The 24,223-nt window shown below is 38.1% G+C and overlaps 2 protein-coding genes across 2 annotated transcripts in view; one reads left to right on the forward strand and one right to left on the reverse strand.

Moving 5' to 3' along the window:
- Positions 1-5,246, forward strand: part of LOC104288620 (chromosome unknown open reading frame, human C12orf45) — a 7,059-nt gene extending 1,813 nt beyond the window's left edge. The window contains exons 2-4 of the mRNA XM_009887445.1: positions 945-1,031; positions 2,711-2,847; positions 5,048-5,246. Coding sequence (XP_009885747.1) covers positions 945-1,031; positions 2,711-2,847; positions 5,048-5,230 — 407 coding nt within the window. The 3' untranslated portion in view covers positions 5,231-5,246. The remainder of the gene's footprint in view (positions 1-944; positions 1,032-2,710; positions 2,848-5,047) is intronic.
- Positions 5,247-7,223: 1,977 nt separating this feature from the next.
- Positions 7,224-24,223, reverse strand: part of ALDH1L2 (aldehyde dehydrogenase 1 family, member L2) — a 28,643-nt gene continuing 11,643 nt past the window's right edge. The window contains exons 8-22 of the mRNA XM_009887446.1: positions 23,731-23,822; positions 22,715-22,862; positions 21,851-21,970; positions 20,570-20,697; positions 16,583-16,733; positions 15,798-15,868; positions 15,587-15,692; positions 15,115-15,202; positions 14,254-14,347; positions 13,891-13,987; positions 12,319-12,417; positions 11,430-11,595; positions 10,134-10,239; positions 8,572-8,771; positions 7,224-7,523 (exon numbers count right to left, since the gene is read on the reverse strand). Coding sequence (XP_009885748.1) covers positions 7,468-7,523; positions 8,572-8,771; positions 10,134-10,239; positions 11,430-11,595; positions 12,319-12,417; positions 13,891-13,987; positions 14,254-14,347; positions 15,115-15,202; positions 15,587-15,692; positions 15,798-15,868; positions 16,583-16,733; positions 20,570-20,697; positions 21,851-21,970; positions 22,715-22,862; positions 23,731-23,822 — 1,722 coding nt within the window. The 3' untranslated portion in view covers positions 7,224-7,467. The remainder of the gene's footprint in view (positions 7,524-8,571; positions 8,772-10,133; positions 10,240-11,429; positions 11,596-12,318; positions 12,418-13,890; positions 13,988-14,253; positions 14,348-15,114; positions 15,203-15,586; positions 15,693-15,797; positions 15,869-16,582; positions 16,734-20,569; positions 20,698-21,850; positions 21,971-22,714; positions 22,863-23,730; positions 23,823-24,223) is intronic.

A 24,223-nucleotide genomic window follows, 5' to 3' on the forward strand; every position in this document is an offset into this window, starting at 1 on the left:
GGTGAGCCCCCGACTTCCCCCGGCGGTGGGCTGCCTGAGGAGGAGGAGGAGGGGACGGGTGGCTTTTCAGGCCACCTGGCTGCTAGAGACTCCACTTTTTGTTATATCTGGCGTGTTTTGAAGAGCTGCCTTTTTCCCGGGCACCGGTAGTGTAGTACAAAGTAAATGCGGGGCGGGGGGGGAGGATATTACGATGCTGCTCTGGAAAGTGCTTATTTAGGTCATTAGCACCAGCGCTGATTGCGGTGGCGATCAGTGAAAGCCGCCCACACAGGTCACGCAGGTGAGGGAGGGGATTTACATCAATGTAACTGGCCCGTGTTGTTTGCTGTGGGTTATTCCCGGTAGTTTCTCTGTGTGTTGATAGCTGTCGCTAAATAAGTCTTTGACAAAAGACTTCAAAACCAGTGGGAGCTTTCTTACTTAAGGGACTTCTTACAGAGAAGTCACCTGCTGGGTCAGACCAGTGGCCTGTATAGCTCAGTGTTCTTTCTTTCAACAACTGTAATAGCAGGCGATAATTATAGAGAACTTGTTAGTTTAAGCACTGTGTGTTCCCCGTTCTTGTAATTGCCTGTAGGGGTGGGGATGGTAGGGGGTATGTTCCTTTTTCTATCAGATTATTACTCTGCTGCCCTGAGTTTGTCTAATTCCATGTTGAACCTGCTGACCGGTCTGCTTTCACGGCCTTTTGTGGTAGCAAGTTCTAGACATTCACTACCTACTATATACAGAAGTACTGAGATGACTACCCCAAAGACACATCAAGAAACAGTATTTGCAGGAAAGCAGAGTAGAATTCCTGAAAGGAGAGACAGTTGAATTCTTATTTTTAGTCTTGTTTTAGAAAGGTGGAAAAGTAGCAGCACGAAAAGAGCCTCACAGTTAAAATGTGGTATATGTGGTTGCCATAGGTAAACATTCAAATATTTGTTTGTTTCCAGGGCTGGAAGAAACTTTGTTGATTAGTTCAAAATGTAGCGGCAAGAAGGCCACAACTTTACAGACAGTTAGGGTGCCAAGGAGTGATGGTAAGTAGGACTTTGTTGTTGGAAGAGTGTCAAGTAGTAGGTAACATCTTTGACATAATTTACTTCTGCTTCAGTGCTCTCCTTGCATTCGTAAAGGGGGGCACTCTTGTGTACTGTTTCTGCTGGTGCTAGGTCCTCTATTGCAGTTGCACGTCCCACAGGTTAATCTTACGTCACTGCTGCTTCTGCAAAGCTAGATTTTGTGATGCTAGGCGTTAACAGCTGTTAAGTTTTAGGGACTTAGTTCTCCTTGCAGAAATACTCACACTGTCTGCATATAGTCAACTCGCCAGGTTGTACCTTTGGTCTTCTACTTTCAAATTGATGCAAGTTATGTAGATCACTTTCAGAACTTAATTTTGCCAGCACGTTCATTAAAAATAATTAAGCCAGATTGCATAACCATTCATTCATAACAAATTAATTTGAATGCATTAAGAAAACTTTTTCATTAATCGACCTATGTTCCTTCTTTCTTAGTCAGTTACATATAGATTGCTAACATTCTCTTCAGTGTAACTCCGTGCATAAGAGGACATAGTTTAAAATTGTTATTTGAAAGTAGTGTGGAGTTTTTCTCTTCCTGAAAATACACCAGTTCTTTTGTCTCAGATTGTTCTTTTCCAGCATTGAGTTGTTGCTTTTTGCTGATCTGGGCTTCTCATCTCTTTTCAGAAGTAATTTCTCATAAAATATTTGGTGTATAAAACCATTTAATTTTAAATAGACTCCTGTCAGATTGTTGTATTTTTAATTTGTGATTGACCTGAGATTTAAAAAGGAATAGAAAAAACAATTTGTCATATTGAGTTCTTTCTTGGCTAAAAGTCTCTACAAAGATCACAGTGTTTCAAAGGTAGATTATACCTGTTAAACTTCTGTGGAGGTCACTTGGAATAGTACCTCTTACTTCATGGAGAATGAAAACTAGTGATTCGCTCATCTGCATGTGTGGAGCAGGAGACTATTTGAAGAAACTCTGGAGGCAGGTAAAGATATTCCCCTCCTCCATGGAAGGGAAATGGGTGTGATTCTCCTAATGACACCGATTGTCTTAAAATTGTTGGGAGGTCCCACTGAGCTTGGAGGATAAGTAGAGAATCTGTAGAATAGAAGTCCTTTATACTTGAACCTAGATCATCCGTCTCTCTCCCACCATCTGAATTTCACAGCCCCTTTTGATAACTATGTTGCACTTTCTTTAGTGTAGCATGACATCTGTGGCATCTGTGCTACAGCTAATTTTTCCATCTTCTTTGAGACCTTCAGTCAATACTTTAATAAGGAAGAAAGGAGGACGTAATTATATTTCCATTGGAGAGAATGCTGATGTGGATGTTTCTCAAGATGGCACTCAATATGTGTTTAAAACCATGGGATTTACAAGCAAGTTTTCTGGAAAGTAGTCAGTCACATTTTAAGAATCTGAATGGAATTGTTGAAGTGATTTCTTGCTGCACAACATACTGCCCCATAGCTTTGATATCTCTTTGCTGTTTATGTCTTGGGAGATTGAATACTATAATAAATCCTTTATTAAAACATCTTAAATACGGTAGAGAGCTGGAAATTGCAGTTGAAATGGAATCTGCTTAAATGCTCAGATTTCTGAGGTATCAATGTATAAACTAATGTGCATCTGTTTGTATATATACATGTGATAATTACTTCTTTTTCAGTTTTGGACCGAGTACAGAGCTTTTTACCACAGATGGCACATGCCAATGATGAGCTAAGAAGAAAAATGGTAACAGCACCAGCTCATCAGTTTGATATTGAAAATCTAGACAGTGCAACAGAAAAAGTAATAGAAATGGTAAATACTTACTATATTTTTTAATTTATGAAGTAAATTTAAATGTGATTAAAATAATTCTTTGATCTTAGAATGAGCTAATTTGATAGATGAGGCGAAGTCTTTACCATTTTAGTCTGCGATCTGCAAATTCAAAGCATAGATGTAATAAAAATGCTTATTTCATTAAAATTTACTACTTGTTTTTCATACTTGCAGAATTTAATGACTGGAGATGAAGTAGTTTAAGGCCAGAATAAGACATACTTTTGAATCAGCAACTCTGAATCAAAAGTAAGCCACAAATTGTATTTTAAATGTCTCATGGGTAATTTGGTTTAGAAACTGGACAACATAAGGCATAGTAAGACATAACAGAAGGCTTTAGTATAAGAGTAATAACTGGCTTTCTGCTGTGCTTTGTAGGAATTTTTAGCACTGGCTATAGGTCTTGGGTTTAGAAAAGTTGTTAGTGGTGTTGTGATGCTTTATGACTGGTATTTGTCTATTTATTTAGATTCACATCAATATTTTCTTTCTGTTTTTAACTGAAGTGCTGCAGCCACATTCTCATGTATGAAAATTTTACTATGAAGGTGATGTGCTACGTGTACGTCCCAGACAAGTGCCCTCTGGCCTGCAGAGCCACAACATAAAAAACAGAAATAAGGCAGCCTGGGGCTTGGGGGGTGCGAGCTGTCAGAGTAATTTATTTGCTTCTGGTTGGATTCAGAGTTCTTGTAGGTTGTATCCAGCGTACATGCAATAAGTTGCCCAGTATACTGAAGAATTCCAAATAAATAGTGAGAAAACAAGGTGGATCATGAAAATTATTTGGTTTAATATGCTTAAGTGGAATGGGCAACTTGGACAGGATTTTAAAAAGATTTTGCATGTGACAGTGTCTGAGAAGTATCTTGGCTTTGTAACAAACCTCGTGATTAATAGCATAATGCTATTTGCAAATCACTGAAGAAATTTATTTGCATCTCAAATTCCTGTATTTTGCTTTGCAGCATACAGAAAGTTTTTGAGGTGAGGATTATCAGTTTAAGACAGGTATTTTCAGAGAGAAAAACAGACCTCAAAAATCATGGCTCTGCATATGGAAATATATGATCACATTTGCTTCAAAAAAAATATCCTGGTGGTTTAAACTACTTGTTATTTTGCAATAGCTGTAGTGCCATGAACACTGCTAGGTTATAAGATACGAACTATATTAAGAGGTGTATAACCACAAATTTATATATATATCGTGACCTCTTGTACACTAAATGGTTTCATTTGAAATCTTTACTGGAAATTACAGTTTTGATGGCTCCTGCACATCAGTTTAAATATCTGGACTGAGTTCAGCTATCGACTCATTTCTGTCTTTGATAATGATATAATATGGTGGTTTAACCCCAGCCAGCAACCCACACAGCCACTTGCTCACATCCCTCCCCAACCCCCCTCCCCCCCCAGCAGAACGGAGGGGATAATTGTAAGAGTTGGAAAACTTGTGGGTTGAGATAAAGACAGGGTAATAAGTAAAGCAAAAGCCGCGCATGCAAGCAAAGCAAACCAAGGAATTCATTCATTACTTCCCATCAGCAGGCAGGTGTTCAGCCATCTCCAGGAAAGCAGGACTCCCCACACCTAACAGTTACTTGGGAAAACAAAACGCCGTAACTCCAAACATTTCCTCCTTCTTCCCTCAGCTTTATATCCTGAGCATGACATCACGTGGTATGGAATATCCCTTTGGTCAGTTGGGGTCAGCTGTCCTGCCTGTGTCCCCTCCCAACTCCTTGTGCCCCCCGGCCCTCGCTGGTGGGCCGGTGTGAGGAGCAGAAAAGGCCTCGACTCTGTGTAAGCACTGCTCAGCAATAAGGAAAGCATCCCTGTGTTATCAACATTGTTTCCAGCACAGATGCAAAACATAGTCCCATTCTGGCTACTGTGAAGAAAATTAACTCTACCTCGGCCTAAATCAGCACATACAGAAATGGCCTTATATATGCTATAGAGCAATATAAATTACAATTTAAATATTTAGGAATCTGTTCATGAATGATATTTGCTGTAATCCTAGGAGAACTCAAAAGTCTTTCTCATGGTGGTTGTGGTTTTCTTATGATAGTAGGCTGTTTCATGTGTTTGTTTTATGTTTTACTCAAATGACGGAAGTGGTATAGAAATGTATAATGTGTTAACTCAGTTGTGTTTTTTCCAGAATGTGGCTGTAGTTGAACTGAGTGATTCTGATACAGATGAAGAGATACTAACTTCAGAAGATGACTCAGATTCTGAAGATGACTGTACAACTGATGAAGTGACAATAGACAACATTAAGTTTCCTAAACAAAAGGAAGAAAAGGGCAAAATAGAAATTTTGGACAGCAAAGTGAATGAGTAAATCCATTTTTATTTTACTTTTTTAAAAAACCAAAAAACAAATTGTGTTTTATTACTTTGAAGACTTGCCCCTTAAAACTATCTTGTTGCCCACTGTAGCATCCCTCAAGATCATGTGAAGTGCTATAGTTTACATGGTGGAGAATTCAGGATCCTCTCATGACCAAGGCAAGCTGGATTTCTGAAGAATTAAGTACGTTTTTATTCATCAAACAATATGGAAATGAACTTCATGGTAGATTAGACTAAGAAAGCAGCTAGATTTTGGGGCACTTGAACTAAAGTTAAAATTCTTGTTCTCTTGCTTTGTTGAAGAACGGTTTTTGTAGTGCAGTAGAAGTTTTTGCTTCAAGGGCAGGAAAGAGTTGACTAGAAAAAAAGCTTGGTTTTTTATATTCCGTGGCCTGTGAAGTGTTATGTACAATGTCTTCAATATTAAACATTATCTTAAAGTACATCAGAGGTATGTCTACATTGCATTCATGACAATAACTGTTGAACGCTGAAGCAGTGGCTGTGGCCATTTCAACATGAGCTAGCATGGGTAAGGACAGCCATGACTCAGAGTTCAGCAAAGGATTACTTACCCCCTACGCCTGCACTGAGCTCCGTATCATTACAGGTAGGTTACTAGCTCGTATCTGCAACATTAGTGGCCGTAATGCAGATACTCTCAGTACTTAAATGTTCAAGTCTCCCTCTCTGGTGTTACAATTGCTTTAACCTAAACTTTTATCTCCCACCTTCCCTACCACATGTCTGTCCTCTCTGTTTTGTTAACAACTGTTACTGCCACAAGAATAAACAGGTGAATTTTCAGCTGGCCTGTATTAAGGTTAGCTTGAAAGAATTGTGAAACCGAAATCAGTGAAAGTATGTCTCATTCATACTTACCTCAGATTGATATTTGGGCTGCTGTATTTATTTCATGGTTCTGTTTGCATTTCTGAAGTATCTATCATGCTCCTGGATGTCACTGTTTGTTTCTTAAAGGAACTTTGCATTTTCTACACCATTAATGTCATGACTTGTAACCTGCAATTGTTTATAGAATATTTTGAACCTCATACTATAAACTATAGTTTTAATATCTGTTTCTGCAATATTTGTGATAAGAAATAACAAGGATTCTGGTCCTTCTTTCACAATGAGGCTTCTTAATAATTGAATCAGGGGATGATTTACTGGGATTAACTGATTAAATCACAAAATATTTTAGCGAAGGGGAAGGATGGGAGTCAAAGAATGGGACTGCTACATTTAGTGGCAGCCCACAGATCACATTAAGATTTGGGTGGAATTTCACTCGAAGAAGAGCAAGTGGTCTTAGTAAGCTTAGTTTGTTAGATATGGTCTCAATCTATGGAAAATTTCCTTCAAATAGAACAAACTTTGAAAGCCAACATCTTAACTCAGTTATTTTACAAGAGATTTTCCTGTAGAATGAAAAAAAAAAAAAGGAAGTATGAAATAGAAAGTAATAATCATGCTGTATAAAACAGGGATAACAGTCCATGTGCACAGACTCAAAAGTGATTTTAATTGTTAATGTAACCACCTTTCAAATTGCAGGCAGATCACACATTCCGTATCAACAAAAAGATAGAAAATATTTTCAGTAACTTTAGCTTGATATGCATAGTTTAACACCGATGTTGAACTCTGTATGTACTATACAAAGATCATAGTAAGTGCACTTTCTTGCATTGATTTACTTCTTATGGCACAAAGGTTTTCTGTACTGCTGAAGAATCACCAGAGCAGAATGTTTAATTGCTACTGTAAAACTGGTTTATAGCAAAAATGGCATAATCAGTATGTTTTAGTTCAACTTTAGGAGAAGTCTAATGACTAAGGATTTTAAATGGTCTTGTAAATAGTATGTTCACACAAATAAGAAGTAGGCATGTGAGAACTCATTCTTCAGTTGTATTTAAAAAAATAAACTGAACCATGTTTTTGGTTTTTTTTTGCGGGGGGGGACTGTGCTAATAACTGCTGCTGCGTAATTTAAATAGCTTCAGGTTAACTTCCAAATGCTTTCATCAGTCAGTGAGACTAAAATTTAGACCTGATTTATAGAAACTTTTCCATGGAATGGGTGTTTTGGGTTGGGTTTTTTTTTTTTTAAGTTGTAGTACTGCAGACAGCATATCCTGGGCATGGTATTAAGTGCTTCATGGAGTCATTAAGATTCAAACTCTGCCAAAAGTTTACTTTCCAAGTGAGGCTGTTACTTCAATATTCTACAGTGATAGCCTTGGTTCTGAGATATTCATGAAGAGCTTCTTCACCTGTACAAGCACAATATTCACCAGTTAGAATAGCAGCTAAATGAGAGAATTTTGTCAGACACAGTAACTGTATTATTAAGAAAAAAATTTAAAATGCTTTAGCCAATATTTCGGTCTTTGAGGAACAATGGAAACTAATTAACTTACCCTCCTACTGAGATTTACAGAACTGGTTTGACAAGAAGAGGCCAAACCTAACAGATGTGGAAAGAAAAGGGAGCTGGAATTTAACAAGCAGCCACCTGGGTGGGACTGAAGCAGTGGCAGTCCCTGGATGGCCACTGGGGGCTCGTAGTTGAATTTATGAACTTTGGTTTGCCTATATTACAGTTTCTAGGTAAAGAAGCTGTGCAAAAATGGGTATTTTTTTTCCCCCTGATACTATTACTTGTTTTGGTTTCAGGAAATGTCTGATACTTGCTAGAGATTCCAAAGGCAAAAATCTGTTGTGTCACTGAATTTTTTTTTCTTTCATTTTTCTTTGCCACGAGGCTTGATCTGCCCAAACTTGTAAAGTTTCTTTGACAGACTAGACTTCACTTCCTTTAAAACTACTTTTGAAAAGAAAAGATTTTTTAATGCATCTTTCTCTGTGGCTGTTGGCAAATGTTGTTGACATTTTGAGGCATAAAAAGTTGCCCATGCTCTTACAAGTTTAGAGGAGAAACCTAAGTTAGTGCTCTTTCTGAGGGAAAGGAAAGATTTTGGCCAACACCTTTGCTGCTTGACAGCATTTTGTAGCCTGTACGCAGCTCTGGGCAAGCTGTAATGTGACTGCTCTGAGAGGAGTTGGAGAGGAATATTCGGCTTGCCGTAGCATTATTTAGCAAATGTACAGGAAGGGCTGAACTGGAGGGAATATTGAGGCAAGAATATTGTAGGGATGGGAGAGGAGAGGAACTAGATTACTGTAGCTGGAGGAGTGTAGGAGATGCAGGAAATGCATCCATAGCTGATTTTTTACTGGATACACTGTATCCAGGTAAGGTGTTTTTTTCATTGATTTGAACTGTCAGATGAGAAATGAGGGAGGAAGAGAGCAACTTACCTAAATCTTTCCCAAAGCCAGACTGTTTAAATCCACCAAATGGTGCTGCCACATCAGTTTTGTTATATGTGTTAATAAAAACTGTTCCAGCTTCTAGCTTTTCACTGATGTAGAGAGCTTTGCTTAGGTCTTTTGTGAAAACTCCTGAAGCTAAGCCATATTCTGTGGTATTTGCCCGTCGCAGCACTCCATCAACATCCCTACAGGGGAAAGAAATGATTTAATTGCAACTAGGTAAAATGAACAAGTGTTAGTAACTTTCCACCTTCAGTGTCATTGAAGCACCTTTTCCTATGCTCGCTCTTCTCCAGTTAGCTTTTCTGAAGACAACTTATTAAGGACTAATCTGTGTGTCTATCTGACAGATTTATGGGAATTCATACCTTTGCTTCAAACTTGTAAAGCTTGTAACCTTACATTTCTACGGTTAAGATCTACACTAAGAAATGTCAAAGGAAAAGTTGCACTACGCATACCAACTTTTCTCAGCTACAGTACAACTCGGGGTTTAGAGCAATACAAAAAGGCTTGTAAAGCAGAGCTTGGCAGCAGATTATGAATCAGTTCGCTAAAATTTTAGCCCTGCTTTACAAGTTAATGGAGAATAAGTGCTGAAGCTTAGACTTGTATTGAGACACAACTTCTGTTGAGACACAACGCGCTCAGGCCGTGTCCAGAGTGCTATTTTCTATTTGCATCTCATCTACATATAGCTTCAAAAATCCGTAATAAGTTAAAACTTTAAAAACCTCAATACGGTCCCTTATCACTATACAAAATATATAGGTATGAAGGGTTATCTTTGTGGCTGGTTCTTAACTGCATTATCAAACTGCAGAAAATGACACCTGGTGAAAATAGTTATATGAAGTTTCTATATAGGGTTTTATTCTCATTTGTGTGTAAAATAATTGCTATGATTTGGAATGAAAGCTGTTAAAAATGGCAGCCTACAAAATATACAGAGGGATTTTCATTTGCAACAGTAATGTGCCAACTTTACACAACGCACAACAACGCTATGCGGTCTTTTGTGACAAAGAGAAAATTAAGTGATTCCACTGGAAAAAATGTAATTTGATCAAGCTGTTGCAATTACCGTATCAACTTCAGTAAAAATATTTCAATGAATATATTTTTTATATATATATAATATTTCACTGGAACAGGCTCCCCAGGGAAATGGCTGTGACACCAAGCCTGTCAGAGTTTGAGGAGCATCTGGACCACACTCTCAGTGACATGGTTGGACTCAATGATCCTTATGGGTTCCTTCCAACCTGAGATGTTCTATGGTCTATGAATACTAAGTCTTATTTAAGAACTGGCACTTATGGTTGCATTCTATCCTGTTACGCACTGTTAATAGCATTAGTTCTACATCAATATGGAGCAGGATACCCCTTACTAAAGAGGGTATGTTTTCAGAATTTAGCTGGAAGAGGATCTAGGAATTCAGACTGGTCTTACAAGATTTAACAAAATCATACTACGTATGCTATCATTTCTACACTTAGAGTGAAAACGAGAAAGTTTCTAACAGTAACCAGAGGAGAACATACCCATTTTTAAATTTAGAAATCACCATCACAGGACCAAAGGACTCTTCCTGTGCAATATACATATGGTCTTCAACATCTGTGAATACAGTGGGTTCCATGAAGAAACCTAAACAGAGGATAGAACATCATTTAAGCATGGTGAAAACACTTCATGGTTTGTATTGTCCAGGCCACCTCTTTCCCATACTTTGAGGTCATGGATACGTTGCAACTTGAAACAGAAAATACCAAGATTGATATGAACGAAGTATGAATGGAGATACATGTGTGTAAACCCCAGTGGCCTCTATTGATGAGAGCAACAGGGTGTGCTGTTCCCTACCAGGCCAGAAGGTCTGCATGCCACAGCCCAGGGGATGCCTTGGGGGAAGACCCTGCTCTGAGGCAGCAGGAAGACAAGGTTACAGGGTGTGGCAGAGGCCAGTGGTTTTCCTTTTACTTAACAGGAAGATAGACTAACCATAAAGATCTGTATAATCCAAACGACAAAAAACATGCAATGGGCAGCAACTTTGCCTAAGATTTATGGATGCTGAAGTAAAGAAAATTCTGAGGCAAAGAACCTCTTCATAACAACTGTTCATTTCTAAAGGGTTTAAAAACCTGAGCATAAACTAGTTCATCATTGCCAGTCAAGAAGTGTCCTGGTCCTAAACACAAGCGATCCCGGTCACCTACGTCTTGGTGACTGAGTGTATTCCAGTTTGAGTGGGTAAAATCAACTTCAGACGTTTTCTGTAATTGCCTCCCCTTTCTGTAAGATTTCCCATTTAGCTTTGTTACACTGTTTTCATATGGTTACAAATCTCCACTTTAATTTTATTTGGGGATACAATTATTATGTTTTGAAACTGTGATGCAAATGTTTCTCCTCCATAAAGGACAGCCGTCTCTGAGAAAATTTTGCCTTCATGCCTTCTGATAATAATACCTTAGGCAGACTCTGCGAGCAGTTTCCTCAGTCATTTTTAGTGTTTTGTTGATCTAAACAGATATGCCTATGGCTCTTGATAGTTCAAGGATGTTGCAGAAAAGGCCTCAATGCCTCACAAACAACAGGAATAAATGAGCAAAAGATGCCTGTATAGACTAGATACTGATTCAGTTTCATATGTTATGCTTCAGTCGCGCAGCTTCTCTTAATATAAGACTGGAAAGCCCTGTTCTCAAATATTACCTTGGGTTTACCTGGTACTGTTCCCATGATATTGCCACTTCACATAATGCAGCAGAAACAACCATGACGGCTTTTATTTCAAGCGTAAAAGTTCCAAAGACCTTTGAACAGTATTTTACCTGGTCTACGTACTTGTCTTCCTCCATACACTAGCGTGGCTCCTTCTTTTACTCCAGTTTCACAATATTGCAGCAGCTTTTCCAAATGTGCCTTGTGATTTTGTGGACCATGGTCTGTAGATCTATCAAGTGGGTCACCAATTTTCATCTTTTTTATTTCTTCCACCTATGGGTTACCCGATTAAAATGAAGTTACATAACACAGCAAATAGTTGTTCAAGTGGCCAGTGATTTGGGATGCTTCAATGTTTGTACTATGAAGTTTGGCTCTAAGAAAGGGCTGGATTCTTAGAAGGTGGAATGCTCTTCCATTTCTAAAATGAGGCTTTGTATGGTGTCTTATGTGTGATAATTTCTGCTTCTGAAAGTTTTTGATGCTGCTTTCATGTATTCACTCTCTTCTGCTATTAAGGTAGGCATGTAAAATGTTAGCTTTTACAGTGGTAAATGAGTTACCACAGTGATTTCCTGTTCTTGAGATAGATAAATGAATTTTCCAGTGGTAGAGTGTGGTGACCATGGGATTTTTAATAATGACCTTTGTATTATTCCAGCTACACTTCCAATATGCTGTTTTTTAAACTTCACTGCAGCCTTCACATTGACCTAAGTTCAGTGATCTTTTTAATCTTAATTCCCTAGTCAAATATGAATTATTATTAAGGTACAGTATCTACTTCATTGTCACTTATCTGTGCATTACTGATGAAAATATCTCCTTTCAGTGCCTTCCTTTTAACCCTACAAAGAGAAGCAACATTGCCTATCATAAGCAATAATGAGAATTTAAACAACTGAAAATTAGAAGAAATGCAAACGTCTATAAAACTAGTGGCTCTTCATGCCATAGTAAAGCATCTGTTTAAATTTTAGTCCTTGAATATCTTACCACTTTTCTAACAAATTCATCATGGATTGATTCTTCCACAAACAGTCTGCCAGCTGCAATGCAGTTTTCTCCTTTGTTGAAATATACTGCTCCCATACCCTGATCAGGGAAAAAAATCATTAATATTTATATGCATCCTTTTGTTCAGCCTCCCTTTCATTCTGTTCCCTTGGGTTGCATTCTGTGTTTGTGACCCTCAACACATAATGCTTTGTGTAAAGGGACATCATCAATGCAACAAGCAGACTAATCTCATAACTGGCAAACACACTTCCATGAAGACAAATGGCTCAGGATGAACTCATTAGCACTGCTCTTTCTATTTCCATCAGTGTTCCACAGAAACACCTGCTGCAGCATCACAGAGAAGAGGGCGGGCAGCACGACCAGGGAATATAAAACTGCTAATCCAGTGAGCAATAGTGCTTGTGTCAAAAGTTGCATGTAACTGGGTGAACGTCACCTAACTAATCTGCAGGGAACCTCCTATTTCAACAGTGTGGATTCAGACCCCATGCAGCTTGTTCCTTTTTATTTACCAAAACCTGATACCTGCCATTGTTCTTCCAGGGGGGTAGGGAGATGGGGGAAGGAAGAGCAGGGCAAATAAAATTAAAAAAAAAAGTAGTTTTCTGGCAGCTGCAAAGGCCTAGGGTCCGGGCATTAGTAGGTCTGACCGGGATCATGTGCTAGTGTCAAGTGTGTGGCAAAAAAGCGTTGTTTCACAATCATTTAAAGCCATCAATGCCAGACATAGCTCAGGCCAACCTCTGCACCACCCTCTCACTTCTACAGCTGAGAACAGTGGTGGCACCAAGCAGTGTGCTCACTGCGAAGTTTCAGCTTTTATTATTTTCCACATATACTTCACTGTGCAGTCACTCAGACTCCTGTCCTGCCAAAAGACAGCCAAAAAATGGGGAAGTGTATAATAGTTTCTTCCTGGTAGCAGTACCTGCTTACGATGGTTTAAAGAATTCACAGAATTAGCACTTTGGGTAAGTACAGCGTGGAAGACCTTTGTTTGTTCCTTAGTGAGCAAACTGCACCTGCTGTCATTTTGATTATCAGATTACCTGAGCAGGAAACAAGCTCTCTAAATCCACTGAATTTCTCATTTACACACCTTATTTATGAACTTTAAACACACTACGGCTGTTTGGGAAGGTGGATTATCAAAATCAATGGTGAATTAAGAAGAACTATATGGCAATAGGGAGCTCACTTTCAGGCTTTCATTTTTTAAGCGCCTTTTTCTTGAGTATCAGATTTTGACAAATCAATTTTAATGTGTTAACTTGCTTAATGAAAATACTTTCCAGTTACATCATCTTGTTGTATCTTCTAATGTATATTTCTTATAGTACCGATCCCTGCATTTTTGGTGCAGTGTGAACAGTTTAATTGTGCTGGCATAAAGAAACATCCTGTAGAAAAAGAGTCTAACAGATTGCATGATTTTTCATGCAAGGGTTCCCTACTGCAGTTTTTGGTAAGTCAAGAAGAATACTGCAATATTGTGAGGATGTGTAACAAAGACTTTAAATATAATTCACTTTGAGGTAACATTACCATTTTTACAGCTCTGTCAAGTTCACAGTCACTGAATATGATCAGTGGTGATTTACCACCAAGTTCAAGTGAAACTTTCTTCAGATTAGTGGCTGCACTGTAAAAAAATATAAATAATCATATATAAACATATAATCATATAAAACTTTTTAAATAGCTTGTTTCATTATTTCCTTTGAATCATACCTAGTCAAAATGTATAAACCTCTATTTTCCAGTAGTGACTTAGTAGAATTCTACATAAATATAAAAACCCATATGCAGTTATGCTTTTCTCTTACTGCTACAGGCACAATACAGAGAATAAGATACTTCAGAACTAGGTTAAACAGTGTTTATTTATGAATCTTTTGCTGACTGTACCTCTTCATGATCTGTTTACCAGTTGGTGTTGAACCAGTGAATCCAACTTTGCGGACATCTGGATGTTCAGACAGGTGCTGACCCACTAAGCCACCTATCAAGGTGAGGAAAACACTTTAACTGGACAGTACATAGGCAATTTTTACTATTCCAGCAGCAGCACTGTAACACAGAAAGAGCTAACGATATGTCAGTTAAGTGCAATACCACATCCTTATTTATATTTACAGCTTTACTCATATGGCTATGAAAAATCTCATGTTAGTTAACTTGGATCACATTAGTGTCTCCAAATTCCCCCATCTGCCTGGACTAAAGAACTTCCCTTCCTAATATTACCCTGTAGGTGGAATAATCTAATTTGTAACAGAGCCTACCCCACACACTTACTTTGTCACTTTTCTTCCTTAGGGGAAAGAGGAAAATGGTGACATCAGGTAACACGGTGTGGACCATGACTTACCTATAGTGACCAATATGCATCTTACCAGATTGCTTTAGGTCTCACAGTCACATTTAAATACTTCCAAGTGATGATAAGATTAGGAGAAAAAATGAAGTTTTACAACCAAGTGAAACGTGTTTCTCTGTAATACATTCTTTTTCAGAGTGTTCATGCTATTTATGTGAACTTGTGAAGAGTGTGGGCTGACAGCTCTTACCACTAGCTAGAGCCGGGTGACAATACAGATTTTTCCAATTCTGTTCTGGAAACATGCGAAATCACTGCATGACATAGATGCAAGCCTACTACCTATGAAGATACATGCACTTATGTAATAGATCTTCAACAAGGTAAAATGCTAGTTCACCATAGCATGACCTATTTTTCCCAGAAAAAATGGTTGGTTGAAGGTTTACCTGAACCAGGCAGAATATTTATAACGCCCTTAGGAAATCCAGCTTTAGCTGAGAGTTCTGCAAACTTCAAGGAAGTCAGAGGTGTGACCTAAGTAGAAACATTTAGATTAGGTTTCCTATTTTAATTAAATGCATGGTGATATCTTTTACATTCAATACATCTTAATTTTGACACAATATTCATCTTCTTACTCACAGTATTGACCAATTAAAAGTGATGGCCTCTTGCAGAAAAGAATTAATTCTTGAAAATGAGAGTACCATCAGAGCAGAATTGAAGGCAATCAGTACCTTGTATCATCACGGCAATTTGTATTATTATACATGCACTTTAAAACACATGACAAGGTCAACCTATGGGTACATATCACAAGGCCAACCTGCAGGTGAAATCCGTTAGATTGCCTGAGTTATTTTGCCTGAACACATAGTGAATGACCTGAGCCATCTGTACATTCCTTTTTGTTTTTACCTGAGCTGGCTTGAGTACAAGTGTGTTGCCTGCAGCCAAGCATGCTGCGCTCTTCCATGCAAGCATCATCAATGGGTAATTCCAGGGGATAACAATTGCACAGACACTTAAGGCAGGGAAAACCAGAGAAAGATTACATTTTTCATGGCAGCTTTTGAATGGCTTTTCTGTATGTCAAAGCTGTCACTAAGAAGAAAAAAGTGATACTTACCCTATTGGCTCTTTCTTGGTGAATGTTAGATTATGGTTTGGCCGGGCCTGGTTAATCGGAATTGTGGAACCCTAAAAGACAGTGGAGGGACAAATCTTGGTACTGTTTAATCATTTTTATTATAAATATATTGGCCATACAAGTATGTTTTGGAAACCCACAGAGTAGGCTTCAAAACCAGAAGCATTTCGGCATCAGAGAAAGGGACAGGGATTCTTCTACTGTATGATTTCCTACTATGCATACTGTAGCCAACTCCTGATTTTCAGTTGGATGAAATAAAAGCATAGATAACAAAAGTATGGAAGAATGTAAAGTGAGGGTCTGATGGATTAAAAAAGGCTGAATGATATTCTTGATTGTGGATCTTAAAGATACTTGAGGAAATGCTGTTGAATCTGTGCCACGTGCTGTGCCATCAAGCAAACTCACCAGCCTCGGTCAGAATGTGACATAGCACATGAGTCTTTGCACTTACCCACATGATGACCACAACATTCTGCTCCATGAATAATCAAGAGCTGACTAAGCATGCATATCCACTGTGACACCTCAACTGATTTCTTAGATATTTAGAGTCACACTCCCAATCCATATTCTCCAATTGGAAGCAGCCTGTCCTTTTGGATTGCCAGGGGACCCATTTTAGGTAAAATTCTAATTTTGTTTTATTTTTTGGTTCCTTGATTATTTTTGCTAATGCTACTTTTTGGCACTGTGTCAGAAAAAAAAAAGAAGTATAGAGAAGCACTGCCATTGACTGTTCCCTTTACATATTCACTTGCCTGAATTTTGTCACACCATCCAGCAAAGTATCTGAATGTTTGCACAGACATTCCAACATGGGTCTTCAAAGCTAAGGTATAGACAGCTCCTGAGTCAATGGACTCTATTGTTGCTAACTCTTCTTGATGTTCTTCCATCAGGTCTGCAAGTCTTTAATAAAAACATCACAATAAATCACATCAAAGAGAAGTGACATCTAGCCATTGACAGCCTAAATTGATATTTGGTATGGCAAAGAACCGCAATTAAAATAGCATTCCCACTGAATTTGGAGGTGGAGCACTGGAGCCACTGCTCATTAATATCAGTAACAGCTTGAACAATTGCCTGTTAAAGTCTGCAAATGCCTTCACATTGGCTATAGTAGACACTGGATGAAGACATGAACTGCAAAAACTTACCTGATTGTTCAAATACGGTTTTATAAATAAAATAATAATTAGAAAAAAACTGTGCTCTTTTTCTGTAGCTGTACTACAAGGAACCAATTATAGAAAATCAGACAAGTAAGTCAGAAAGCAAATACACAATAACATAAGAAATGTCAGGTAATCAAAAGTACCAAGAAGGAGTACTCAGGATCCTAGCTTAAGATTCGAGAAACCTAGCTTTGTAATGCTGTTTTGTATTGTCTGAACTTGGACTGAAATACTTAAATGTTAGATGCTTCAAAGGCACACAGATGTCCAAAGACAGGGCTCTTAAGCTGTAGTGCAAATTGAATTTTATACACCTTGGTACATTTGAAAATGTGGCCCATGGTCTCCCTGGGACTCAAGTTCTCCATCTGTTAGATTTATGAAGCAACACAGTGAGGTGTAAGTAAGACTGTAGTAAATATTATCGAGTCAATAGTAGCTACCAGAGTGTCTCAAAAATGCATCTGCACATACAGATACCTATACTTATAAGGACCTCTTGTCATTTTAGCGGTCCCCTGCTCAGGCAGAGAGGTCTGTTTGCATGAATGCATTTTTACATTCAGTCTTAGATCTCTCATATGGCAGTGAAACAGATGCATCAATGTTTTTCTTAAGCTTCTGTCTGTGTTTTGGTACTCAGACATATAATCAATGCTCCCATGTGATTTTAAGAGCTTAAGAAAGTGCATTTTAGATCCTGTAAAGAGTATTCAAAACTGGGTGTGAAACCTATTTTTCCATTACGTCAATTCTACCCATTTAAAGTGTTTGCAGAGATGTGGAAAAATGCTCTTTAATACCTGTTTTAACTGTAACTTGAAGACCTAGCTACAGATCAGGGCATCAGCAGTAGTGCGTAAAAGAATGGATATGGCATGTCAGTGACAAAGGAGAAGGTTCCATTTAATGCATGCTTAATATCTTCTACTAATGATTTCTTACAACAAAGTAGCAGAGCTAGGGGCTTTAATGGTATGAACCTTCTCTTTGGTTCAGCACCCAAAATCTCTAATTTGAACAGAGGCCAGAGAAAAGAGGGCCTTGTTTGAATTAAGGTGGACCAGAGAGAGCCTTCATTCATCCTGGGAATGATTTGCAACATAAACACTCTGGTAGAGCTATCCTAGAGAGCCAGTCACAGAAGCAGAGAAGAATTTAATCCAGGAATAATCTATTCAGTGTATGGGAATTACATTTTCCATATGCCTAACATAGTTATGCTTGCAAATCTTGCAAGTGTAAAACACAGAACAATAGTTCGAAGACCTTAAAAATTTCTCTTCAGGGCAGTGTTAAACTGGGTTCTCACGCACTCTACATTCCTAATAAAAATTAAACCCAAGTTTGTACATGCCTTGAATCTGTGCACACATGTGAAATGTAAGTGATCAACTGTATGTAATCTTAATATGAGTTCTGACTTGTCCATTTTCTGTTATGATGACTGCTCAACTTCTTTAGAGTCCTGCAGGCCTTTTCCCAAGGCCTGGTCATATACTTTATGAGACGAGTGGATTTTTCAGTTTTGCTTTCATTCTCTTTTGCTAAGATGCCTGCAATGTCGTGTAAAACGTGGCATTTTTTAATACTTTTTTATTTTTTATTACATCTACTTGGTTCATAAGGATATGGTAAAAGAGGGGAGGGGAATTTACATTCAAAGCATTCAACAAAGTAAAAAGTCTTACATCTATACTAATGTGATAACAAACTATCTGCTTCATGCACTACAGCAGGACACAGACCCAGGTATCCCAAGTGCAGCATCACGTTTCCCCCTGCTCCTCTTCCTTAGCTGCCAGAGCACAGACATGCAATAGATTCCCTACTCCTTTTGATCTTGCTAGGCTAAAATGTTATGAGGACAGGGTCATCTCCTAGTTGCATATTCCAAACCTCTGAATCAGATGGATCTTGAGTTTCCAAATCCTCACAGACGTTAAGCAGAGAGCAGTGACCCACCCCTGCTGACAGACTTGTTATTTTGCCTTGCCATGCACATGCATAGCCTGCTGCCATCCTGCAGCTGCTCACTGTGTAACTGATCTTTCTTCTACTGTGTATTCTGATGCCCAGGGCTAGCCCCCTGGCACAGCACAATAAAGGCTTAATATAGCAGTGGGTGTGGGCACGCTACTGAAGATGTTTTATTCTGAAGGTGAAAAAAAATCCTTCTCTTCCCTATCGATAAATGTGCAGTATTCTCAGCACAATTGACTTAGCCAGGACATCCAACTACACCCTGCAGAAGAAAGGTGTTCAATACAGAGGATCTGCTCCTTCCTGAGTTCCTCGGGGCTGGAAGTTCCAGGTCTATTCAAGATCCTAACTTGCTTAAAGGCATCTGCTGTCAAGCACAGTAACTAGTAGATTTCAAAATACTGAATAGGAACAGAATTTGCCCAATACATGTCCTCTCTGCTGACAATTGATTTGCTATCATCGTATTAGCTAAATGTGAATCAGGGGCATTCAGCAGTAGCAATCTGCTTCATTACCCATCTCTACTCATTCATTTGGATGTCCTAGAACTGAAAAAGCAGTGAAAGCTCTTCATATAGCTCCATGAAAGAGGTTTTCTTTAAAGGGAAGCTCTGGAGCTTCTAGTCATCCCAAGTTTGCAAGACACTGTCCTCCCTGTGCTGGCTGTCAGGCACCAGAAGCATCATGCTGCATATGGAGAATCCATAGTAATTGGGCTTTTATTAGCTGCCTCCAGTATCGCTCTCACAATATCTAGCTAACGTGATCATCTTTCCAAGATCACCTCTTGCCCTTCAAGGATCAAACCCCACCATTAAATTACCATTCATTCAGCAAAACCTTTATCATCTGAAACAGTAATAACACAGCCAAAATGAGAACAAGGCATTATCTAGGGTTGACACAGTGAAACAGTTACAAAAGAGAACTGGAGGTGTGTCAGATAAAGGTAGGATTCAGCTTAGAGAATTTCTACACAGGACCATTCTTCCACAACAGACCATAACACATCTCCTAGACTGGGTCTTCACCCAGGTAAGAAGTATGCTGGGATATGATCCCAAAAAATCTAGCATCAGTTACAGTCTATTTCAAAATTAGTGGCATTGTGGCTGTATATTTACTGTATGGAGTGCAGATGCAGGCAAGGTCAAAAGTCTCTGCCTATCCAACCTAGGTAGACTTTGCCTATAAAACTGAGCGTCATTTATACAGAAGGATTTGGACTTTACAAGGGAATTTTCAATCCTTGCAACAGAACTCATATAGATTAACTGAAGCCATGAAGTATTTAAAAGACACTTTCCTCAAATTATTGTTTCCATTCATAATTAATAATAAAAAACATGGTGGCAGTGAGACAGCAGAAGAGTCTTTTCTGCCACAAGAAAGGTTATCCATCTAAGACCTGAGGCCAGTACACTGAAGTAAATTAGGGGATGAAAAGATGACTTGTCTGGTACATCTGACAGTGGGATTATAAGTATCCATCATATCCAGAAAACTATGCAACGATTCTTCAGAGGAACAAAACAACAGGACTTAAGAAAATGAAACAAACACAAGCTGCCTTTTACCTACCTGTACATGAGTCGCCCTCTTTTCCTTGCATTCATTCTTCCCCATTCACCATTTTCAAATGCCTCCTTTGCTGCTGCCACTGCCTTGTCAACGTCAGCCAATGAAGCAGAAGATACACTGGCTATTATCTGTCCAAAGGTAGCATTGTGTTAGCTCAGACTGAGACACATGCAGAGTGTTCGTCCTTCCTCTGAAACTTCTTGACTGGGTGTAAGCAAATACTTCGTATCCTGAACCCCAGCAGTTGTCACGGGTTAGTCAGGGCACAAAAAGTTCAGACACAACTGAAGTGGCCAAATTTCACTGCAGGGACTCAGATTGTTAGATCCTCCTTCTTCTTCACAGCAAGGTACATTGTCCCACTGGATTTCACACTCTCTTTCCATGTGTCAAATCAATGTGATATTACAAAAGCTGGAAGTCTTTATATGTGCTATTATGCTCTAATACCTAAACATGCTAAAATGACTCCTGCGTGTTCCATTTCTTAGGAATGGAGCTTCTGTTACCATAAACCATCATACATACACAGTATTTTATGATGATTGTGTTCTATAAATAAACACATTGTACATCCTAATACAGAATTGTTGTGACTTTTATTCCATTCCATAATGAGTTTCAGGAAAAGTACCAGAGTCTGACTTGTGACGATAGCTAAATTTGTGGCATTGATTTCAGCAGAACTGATTTACTCCAGAATTAAATGGCAATTATATAAACATAAGAATCACTTCTCTTATTTATAATTCATAGTTAGGAGTTGCTCAACCAAGATTCAGTAGTTCAGGACTGAAGTGCAACTGTATGTATTTTCCTATTGAAAAGTCATTTTTCTTACTGGGAATTTAAAGGGACATTTTAAAGTCACAGTTGCCCTAAGACATCAGTTTTGTAAAAAAAGTAAAATCAAAACTGAAGTTGATGACTGACAGGAAATACATACAATATCCTAAAAGAAATACTTCTATAGCAACTAAACTTCAGCAATTTATATTTGCAAAGCTAAACAAGAATGAAATCAAAGTAAAATAGACAGCAGGGTATGGAAATTGACATAATGAAGTGGAAGTAGCTTCCTTTTGCTGTGCAGCTTGACTGAAATGGACAACTGTAGAATATACAAACAGAAGTAAACTGAAACTTCAAATTATTTCTAGGGGTTGTTTAATGTGTACTGCATGGTTTTCATATTAGCAATATTCAGTTAGTGGATTAGATTTTTTAACAGGCAAAGAAATTGAAATGAACTGGTATTGATCATATTTAGAAATTACTTACTGATCCATCTGCTGGATTTATAGTGTCATATGTTTTTCCATCATCAGCATTTATAAATTGCCCATTTATGAAACACTGGTATGGCATATTCACAGTCATGTTGTTCACATTTTTTGAAACCTGAGTGAAATAAACAACAAATTAATTTAATTTTTTAATAACTAAGATTTTAATGTAGTTTAACAAGCTTTTGATATCTGCAGCCAACATCCAGATGCATTTTAGGAGGTATATATGGCTGTTAGGAGTGGACAAAAAAGTAGAATGAAATGGAAATTGTATTGTCCCTAAATGCCCATGACCATACTCTGAGATAGTTAAGCAGATTTCTGGTTTTTTTATCATTGGATCTCGATGTTCAAACCAATACTAAACCCTGGTTAAAGCTGGTCTTAGTGGACTTTAGGCAAATGCATAATTCCCAAATTCAAGAAATCCTGACTTGCTTAATGACTTAAAAAACCACAGAATCCTCCTTTCACAGACATTTTTTGAACAGATTCATAGCAGAAAAATCTAGCACTGTTTGCCTCAGGAAAGCAGAAGGTCTAGAACCATTCTGACTGAAGCATACTGGCAGGACAGTGCAGGGGAGATAGGAATATCTGTTCATGTGTGAGCTACTCTGCTGCGTGTTCTTGATCTCCTGGTTTCTGGAATATTATAAGTGACATTAAATATATACTTCCATTCCATAATACAAATGCATATAAGTTGCAGAAAAAAAGTCAAAAGGAAGAGTTTGCATGACCAAATATTTGTTTGCTTTTCCTACCGTTTCAAGCAGTCTAATAAAATGCATTGTCTACCCTCCCTCCAAAACCAAGAAAGACTAAACAATAAAGGCAAAATAAAAGTTCTTACATAATCAATGACTAACTCTTCTTCTTTGTCTTCTCCTCTGAATTTTCTGACAGCCATTTGAATGAAGTCTGCAAACTTAGTGGCCATATACACATCTTCGTTCTGTAGTTGAAGACCACTATATTTCTGTTTGATCTCTTCTAGCATTCTAAAGATTTTGAAGAAAGAGTAAGTTTAATTACAAATCAAAGAATTATTCAGATAATTGAATCATTAGAAGGTTGAAAGGAATCAAAACTGGGCACCAGTCTGTATGCATGTGAATATGTGTGTGTGTTTCTCTGATGACAATGGCACAGAATTTGTGCATTTTACTGAAATCTGTTGTTTTAATTGGGGATGTTATGGAAAAGAAAATCTTAGTTCTGGAATACTTTTAGGTAAACTTTTGGAAATAAATTATAAATAGCATACAGTGATTGATAAAGCAGTATATGGGACTTCTCTAACCAATACATGGAGGTCATTCAGAGCTCTATGAGGCTGATAAGTAATAAGGACAATAGTCAGTTTGTTTAAAAAAAAAAACACCTGAAATGTTGGTCTTATACTATGGCCTGGGATATCTGAGTTGCAAAAAGAAGGTAACTGAGGTGATCTAACACAGCATGAACTCAGTGCACTTGTAAGCATTGGCTCAATTCTTTCTGCGAAAGGCTCCTCTCCCTCTGGGGAGTTCTTTGCTCAGCTTCCCAATCAGCCCTCTGGTCTTGAGATACCTGTCACTCCATGCAGACAGGTTTGACCGCCACCATGCTCCCCCATATAGCTGATTTTCCTGAAGTTAAGGGGAATTTTCCTTCAATAGAAAGAGCATGATTATGTCAATATCTCCTAATTTTGGGAGCAGAACCGTACCACATGTACAAAGGTAGGAAAGGGAATAGTTAGAGTATTGGAAAATACACGGGGATTTTTTTTAACGCTACTTGATCAACCCTGATTTAAAAGCACCATGACAACTTTGTTTCCATTAACTTTGACCTAAAATTTTTGTTATTTTGAGTATTTTTTACCTGACAACATGCATAGAGGATGCTCCAGATTTGAAGAAGTCTGTGGAATCCTCAATAACAGGAACATTGCTCAAAATTCCCTTCCAGATAGCCTAACAATATATAAAAATAATGGAGACAATAATGAATAATCCTCCAGTGGCAAGAAGCATTTATCAAACCATATTTTCTATGGTATCTGTGCCTACAACATGCATTATTTCAAAGGATTCTAAAATAGAAAATTATTTTAAGAGGGTCTCAAACTGTCTAGAGACCTGATGTTAGCCAATAAATTCTTCAGCATAATTAGCTTATCAAAAAATATTATTTTGTCCATGATAATTTCACCTAATTGGGCAAGAAACCTGAATAGTCCAATGCTAATGATTTTCAGGCTCATTTTTTCAAGATCTTTATTCTCCAAAGAATAACTTCCCATTGCAATATGGAATACATCAGCAGCAGAGGCAAGGACAGGCTGGAGAATTGTGACTGGATTGATGGCATTTCT

Source organism: Charadrius vociferus, unplaced genomic scaffold, assembly GCF_000708025.1.
Source record: "Charadrius vociferus isolate BGI_N301 unplaced genomic scaffold, ASM70802v2 scaffold196, whole genome shotgun sequence".
In the NCBI taxonomy this organism is placed as follows: domain Eukaryota; kingdom Metazoa; phylum Chordata; class Aves; order Charadriiformes; family Charadriidae; genus Charadrius; species Charadrius vociferus.